The sequence below is a fragment of the Otolemur garnettii genome, unplaced genomic scaffold (genome assembly GCF_000181295.1).
Source record: "Otolemur garnettii isolate 467f Iridium unplaced genomic scaffold, OtoGar3 scaffold00152, whole genome shotgun sequence".
NCBI classification, from domain to species: Eukaryota; Metazoa; Chordata; class Mammalia; order Primates; family Galagidae; genus Otolemur; species Otolemur garnettii.
Genome location: NW_003852547.1, coordinates 3,148,074 through 3,155,205, shown reverse-complemented (window position 1 = coordinate 3,155,205; position 7,132 = coordinate 3,148,074). Strand labels below are relative to the sequence as shown.

Below are 7,132 nucleotides of genomic sequence, written 5' to 3'. Positions count from 1 at the left end.
AAAAAAAAAAAAAAAAGGGAACGAATGTCTATAGTCAATTATGTGACTACTCTTTTATGAAATATTGTTAAATCTTTTAAAGGCAGGTTGCACAATACCCTGGAAAATGTATTAACTATATATACTTACAGATCTCAAAATATATATACACACACATATCAGAAAGCAATGGAGAAATGACTGGAGCAATTTTTCACCAAAATGTTAATAGGAATGGAGGGATTTTTAATTTCTTCTTTACATTTCTCTGTGACCTGATATTTCTACATGAAAATAACTATTGTTAGAATCAGAATAAGCCATTTACACTTGGGAAAAAAGAAAAAAAAGCCCTGTTCCTGCAGTGAAAGAAAAGAAAGATGATCTTACATACATCAGATAGGCACCTACCCCCAGGAATCTGAAAACCAAAATCCACCTCCGCCCCAACTCAAATCTTGGCCCTACCTGTGTGAGGGCCGACTCCAGCATGTTACAGAAGATGTTGAACTGTTTGAAGTTCCCTGTCTTGTGAGTCAAATCTTCAATGACTGGGTGGGGAGAAAAGTCCCTCCTGAGGTCTGACCACTTGCCCAGCCCAAGTGCAATGCATCTAAGCTCTCCAACTCTCCCCAACTTCGTCCCTCTGCCTTGAGGAACAAGGCCTACAACCCTCCCCACATTTGGAGAGCTTCTAGTCACAAAGAAGAGGCAGTTGGACAGGATCTTGGTGGCCTCATCTTCTGGGAGAAGCTGATCCCGGGGGAGGAGTGGTGAGCCCACCCTAGGTGGGCACACTCACAGCTGGCATCAAACTCGCCCCTCCACTGGTCAGCCGTCATCCGGTCCTCCACTTCCAGCTCCAACACCTGCCCAGAAACCACCACCCGCACGGCATGCTCCACGCCCCGGAAGATGTAGTCGACCTGCAGGCCAGCAGGCTGGTCCATGGTCAAGGTTGCTGGAGAGAGGGATGAGACAGAGACCCAGAGGGGTTAAAAGCCCAGGCTCATGAACTGGAAGGCCAAGATTCATATCCTGGCTCCATCATTTATCAGCTATGGCACCTTGGGAAAGTAGCTTCACCTCTCTGTGCCTCAGTTTTCTTATCTAGAAAATGGGTATAATTATGGCATCTATCTCATGGAGTTGTGAGGATTAAATTGGGCAACAATATAAAAAGCATTAAAACTGTGTCCTGCACATTGCTCTGTCCAATACATGCTGGGTAGCAGATGACCAACAAAAAGATTATGATTAATACATTTAGTAAGCTAGGCATTACACTCATTTTATATTTATTATTATTTGTTCATTTATTCATTCAGCAAACATTTGTGAAGAAAAATTCCGCTAGACAGGGAGACGAAGGACTGGAGTTGAGTGAGACATAGCTCTTAAATAGGGTATCACAGCAGGCCTCCCTGAGGACATGATCTTTGAGCAGAGGTCATATAGCAAGCCATGTGGCTATCGGGGGAAAGTGCTCCAAGTTGAGGGAACAGCCAGTGCTATATATTGTCTATGATTCACGTAAGTCATTCACATTGAATTAATAATTTTATTGATTAGTCTGTTATAAGCATAAGTACCTTCTCTTAGCCAAGAGAGCTACCACTCACTGTTAGTTACTTGAGGAAATGGAGAAAAGGATCAGACCTCCACTCTCAGCCCAGGATTTTAAGAAGTAGTTCAGAATGGGGGTTCTGGGCTGCCTGGGTCCCTATCTAGGTTTTTCTGGGCACACATGAGCAATTTACTTAACCTCTCTGAGAGCCAGATTCTTTATCTATAAAAAGTATACACCCTGGGTGCTGGGGATGTGATGAGAAACCAGATGATGTCCCTACTCTTAGGAAGGGACAATAGACAGATGTATAAAAATGCCAAGTAGGGGGGAAAAGGGGTGGGCTGAAGTGGAGAGAGGAAGCATATGAATACCCAAGGCAAGAGTGTTCAGGCAATAGGCAGAGCCAGGCAAAGTTTGAGGGTAAGATGTTCCCAGTTTATTCTAAGAACAGCAAGGAGATCAGTGTGGCCAGAAGAGAGTGAATGAGGTCGAGAGGGCTAAGTGATGAGATCAGAGATGTAACAAGGACCAGATGATGATCATGAAGGCCTCTGAACCCATAAGAGGATAACAGCACCCACTTCCTTGGATTGGTGTAAGGATTAAACGAATTAAGAGTGTTAAACTCCTTGAAGAAACTGAGCAATGCCTGACAAGTAGCAAGCATTCAATACCATACAGCATTATTGACGTTTTAGTTGCTACTATTACTTTGTTGTTGTTTCTGAGCTTGAAGGAACTACTGAGAAATCCATGCTCTCCCCAGTGGACAGGTGAGGAAACAGACTTAGCAGGAAAAAAGGCAGGACCCTGTTCAGGGTCCCCCACCTATTCCAAAGTCAGAGCCACTACGGGAGGCCTCCTCCAATGCCTGATCTCTTCTATTCCTACCACCTGCTCTATAGTCCTCACATTTTCCCCAGAAAGTCCTTTTAAAGTCTAAGGTTGAAAAATATGTTGTGAGGCAGAAAAGGATGAGTCCTAAAACCATAGGTCAGTGATTTTAACCTTTTTAAGAGTCCCCAGAGTTGAAGGTTGCTGTGAGCTGTGACACTACAGCACTCTACCGAGGGGACATAATGAGACTCCGTCTCAAAATAAAAGAATAGTTCCACAACCTTTGCAAGTAATTGAATTAAAGGGCTCCCAAATTACCATCCCCAGGCCCATCCACAGATCTCTTTTCTCAAAGGCTCAAAACAACTTGAGCCCCAGACATTCTGACAGATGCCCCCCTCCCTCCCTCTGCCCGCTTTAGCTTTATTTGGGGACAGGCTGCTTTGAAGGGGCTGATGCTTTTATTCTGAGGATTCGGAGGTCCGGGTTAATAATCCCTGATCTTGCTGCAAACAAATCGCCAGGCTTCTCCTTGTATCCCTCTCCCCTGACTCCGCCTCTCCGTCCACCGCAGATTCCGTGAGCCAATCAGCGGGCAAACTCCTCCTCCATTACCAAAGCGTGGGACTAAACTTAACTTCAGAAGAGATATACAGCATCACCGCCCCCACTCCTGGTTCCCAACTCCCGGGAAGAGACCAAGGAGAGGAAGGGGGCCTGCCACACCTCACTCGCCCCGCCAACCTGGTCCGAATCTCTTTCTTCACTACCCAGCATAAGCCCCGCGTTCTCACCCTGCGAATAGCAGCCCCTTCCGGCATTCAACTGCCCAGTCCTTAGCTTCCTCCCTGCCCTCAATCCCAGAAATTAAGCCTCAGAATATTCTGCCTGAATTCAACTGTCCCCTTACACAACAGCCTTCTCTTACCTCCACAAACTTCACCCGCTCTCTCTCCCAGGCCCTCTTCTAGGCATAAAGCTCAGTAATTGGTGATGGAATAAATCCCACATCCTTGTCAGCTCCAACCTGCTTCCCTGAACCCAGTTCCCCATCACTCATCTCCCCAGACAACCACGGGATTCTGGGCTCCCCTTATCCTCCTCTCTCCATACTCCAGCCCTAACCCCTCATGCTTCCTTCCCCAGAAACCAGTCCTCTCTCCTGCTCAAAGTCATTCAGCTCTCCCAGATTGAGGAGAAGACAGCTACACTCTCCTTCCCCCTACACCAGCCACCCATGTTACCCCAGGGCTTAACCTCAATTCTGCGCCCCCCACCCCCATTACTCAAGCCTACATCCTGCCCACGTATTTGCTCGAGGTTCTACTCCACACACCTCACTTTCAGCCTGTATTTATCACCTTTACACTTCACCTGGATTCTCTTCCCTCACAAATTGTGTGCAAAACCCTCCATTCGACCCGCACTCGTTTTCCACCTCTTTGCTTCGGAGAGTCCTTCGTGAACCACCCCCCCCAACACCACCACCATTCCCACCCGAGATTTCCCGGGCCCTGAGCCCTCCCCCTCCCCATCCACCACTGATCCTGTCCCTCTACCTGTATCCTCTCTCCTCGCTTTGTGACCAGTAGCTCATCCTGGTCGCTGATTTTATTCCAGTCCCATGTCTTTCCTAGCTCCTCTTCTCGGCCTCAGCCTCCTGATCCGGCATCCTAGAGGTGCCTTCGAGGCCCCGCCTCCACCAGCCATGACGTCAATACCCCCCCTGGGGAGTGCTGTGGACACCCCACTCAGCTCCCCATTCTGGCCCACAGACCTGACTCCAGTTCTCAGGCTTCACGACACCACAGCTTCAGTACACTAACTCCCAATTTTCCAGCCTCCCGGCTCTCTATCAGCATTCACGGCGGTGACCCCTTCTCCTTTCTAGTGTTACCTCGCTGCCCCTGGCTCCTCCTCCCAAATTGATCTCCTGGACAGCCCTCTCCCCCAGGGCAGAGCTGCAAACCCTTCACACTAGGCTTCCCAAAGACAAATCCACATCACCACCTCCCACACCCAACATGGGCAAATCACTACCACTGGCAGCCTCCACCTGATGGCCACTTTCCCACTCTGCAGCACCCCAACTCCCACACATTCCCACACATACCAGCCCAACCATGATCTCGCTGGGCTCTCCACCACCGGAACCCCCATCACACACACACACACACACACACACACACGGCCTGAAGACCTTCTGTCCCCGTTTTAAGCACACCTCCCCACCACAGGGGTGAACAAGAGGAAATCCCCCAAAATACCAATAAAAGCCTTCAACATTGTCCCCATAGAATGTATAGACACCAAAGCTCTTCAAGACACCAGACAATACAGACTCCCACAGTGCACACACTGGAGCACTCCAGAGCCCCCTAGAATATATAGATGACCCCACCACTACCACTATCCCTCAAACACTTTTTGCCTTAGATAAGGACCATATACACTTATCAACCCACCAACTCACCCATAAGTCTGCTCTCTGGAAGGTATCATCCTGTTTTACAGAGGATGAAACTGAGTAAGTATAGGCACAGTGGCTCACACTTGTAATCCTAACACTCTGGGAAGTGGAGGTGGTGGATAGCCTGAGCTCAGGAGTTTGAGACCACCCCAAGCAAGAGCGAGACCTGGTCTCTACTAAAAATAGAAAAACTAGTGGGGCATTGTGGCACCTGTAGTCCCAGCTACTCTGGAGGCTGAGAAAAGAGGATCGTTTAAGCTCAAGAGTTTGAGGTTGGGTGGCGCCTGTGGCTCAAAAGGGTAGGGCGCCAGCCCCATATGCTGGAGGTGGCGGGTTCAAACCCAGCCCCAGCCAAAAAAAATGGCAAAAAAAAAAAGAGTTTGAGGTTGCTATAAGCTGAGGTTGCCTAGGATCCCACAGAGAGGGATTATACCATTCATTCCCCTACTCCTTACCCACCTGCTCTGCCCTGAACACCTTTCTTTCCTTGCAGAATTCTCTACTCCTCTTCCTCCAGCACTAACCCAAATGTGGCTTCACATCTTAAGCATGGAACATGCTGTAGGCTGGGGCCTCCTGGGTTCAATTCCAGCTCCACCACTGGACTCACAGTATGGCCTTGGGCAAGGTATTTTCCCCATGAGTAAAGTGGGATAACAAGAGCTCCTACCTTAAAGCTTATTCTGATGCTAGGGAAGAAAAATAAAATAAACTTAAAAATGTTTTTTAAAAAGAGCTCCTACCTAATAGGATTGTTGTGGGGATTAAATTAGTTAATGCAAATAGATGCTTTAAACAGTGACTGGCACTCCCTGTTACCATCTGTGTGATTAGTTGATAATTAGGTGAAAAGCCAGGAGCCTGTGAGGTCAGAGCTATTTTGATCATTCTTTTACCTATATCCTCAGTATCCTGGAGTGGCACAGATCAAAGCCTGTTTGTGAATTTAATGGGAGATGCCAAGTAATGGCCTTCTAGGTACTGAAAATATACCCAAGGTCTTTTCCCTTCAGCCACTCCTTGTGATCCTCCAGGCCTCAGCTCCAATGTTCCCTTCCTGTAGAAAGCCCTCTCCGACTCCCATATTAGGTCAGGGGCTATCTCAATCACTAATGACCCAGCACTGCCCAGCAGAAGACTAACCAAAGGAGAAGAGCTTGATGATAATAGTTGCATCCCTCCAGCCCAAGCTCTGAACCAGGTCAAAAGTGTTTCTCAAAGTGAGGGCCAAGGAACATCAGCTTATGAAAATGCAGCTTCCTAGGCCTGGTCACAAACCTACACAAGCAGAATCTCTGCAGGTAGGCCCAGGAATCTGCATGTCCCACAAGTTGAAACCTTCAGTCCTTGAGCACCACAATCTGTCCACATTATTATGCCTCCTAACTCCATCACCTGACACAAGACCCTTCCCAGCTCAGCAACCCTGCCCCATAGCACAGGGAAACTCTGAAGGGTGGCCAGCATGGTATAGAAGTAACACCTCTCAAGCACCTATGTGCTCTCCTAAGTGCCAAGTTCATATTCTTAAAGAGCATTGGTTCTCAACCTGTGGGTCGCAACCCCTTTGTAACAATGAAAATACATCCTGTATATCAGATATTTACATCATGATTCACAACAGTAGTAAAAGTACAGTTATAAAGCAGCAATGAAAATAATTTTATGGTTGGGGGTCACCACAACATGAGGAACTGTATTAAAGGATCGTGGCATTAGAAGGCATTAGGAAGGTTAAGAACCACTGACCAGACACTCTGCTGAGAAGGTCTGAGAAGCTTAGTGTGGGTATAAACAAATAACAGTAAGTCATAGAAGTGTTATGAAGAAAAACAAAGCACGTAAGGGGCCAGGCAGTAACAGACGCTATTTTAGCTTGGGTGGGCAGCAACGTCTATCTGTGAAATTGACATATGAACAGAAACCTGAAAGAGGTGAGGGAGAAGCCATGTAGACATCCCAGGGGACTAGATCCAGATGAAGGGAACAGCAGATACAAAGACTCTGAGGATGGCCGTAGCTCAGTGGTTAGGGGGCCAGCCACATACACTGGGGCTAGTGGATTCGAACCCAGCCTGGAACTGCTAAACAATAATGACAACTGCAACAACATCAAAAAAATATATAGCCAGTCGTTGTGGTAGGTGCCTGTGGTCCCAGCTACTTGGGAGGCTGAGGCAAGAGAACTGCTTACACCCAAGAGTTTGAGGTTACTGAGCTGTGACACCACGGCACTCTACTGATGGTGACATAGCAAGACTCTGTCTCAAAAAAAA

General features: G+C 47.6%; 1 protein-coding gene across 1 annotated transcript in view; it reads right to left on the bottom strand.

The window, feature by feature from the left end:
- The window catches only part of CCDC61 (coiled-coil domain containing 61), a 20,079-nt gene that overhangs the window by 11,571 nt on the left and 1,376 nt on the right, over positions 1 to 7,132 (bottom strand). The window contains exons 2-3 of the mRNA XM_012811170.2: positions 782 to 940; positions 448 to 530 (exon numbers count right to left, since the gene is read on the bottom strand). Of these exons, the coding sequence (XP_012666624.1) occupies positions 448 to 530; positions 782 to 929 (231 nt within the window). The 5' untranslated portion in view covers positions 930 to 940. The remainder of the gene's footprint in view (positions 1 to 447; positions 531 to 781; positions 941 to 7,132) is intronic.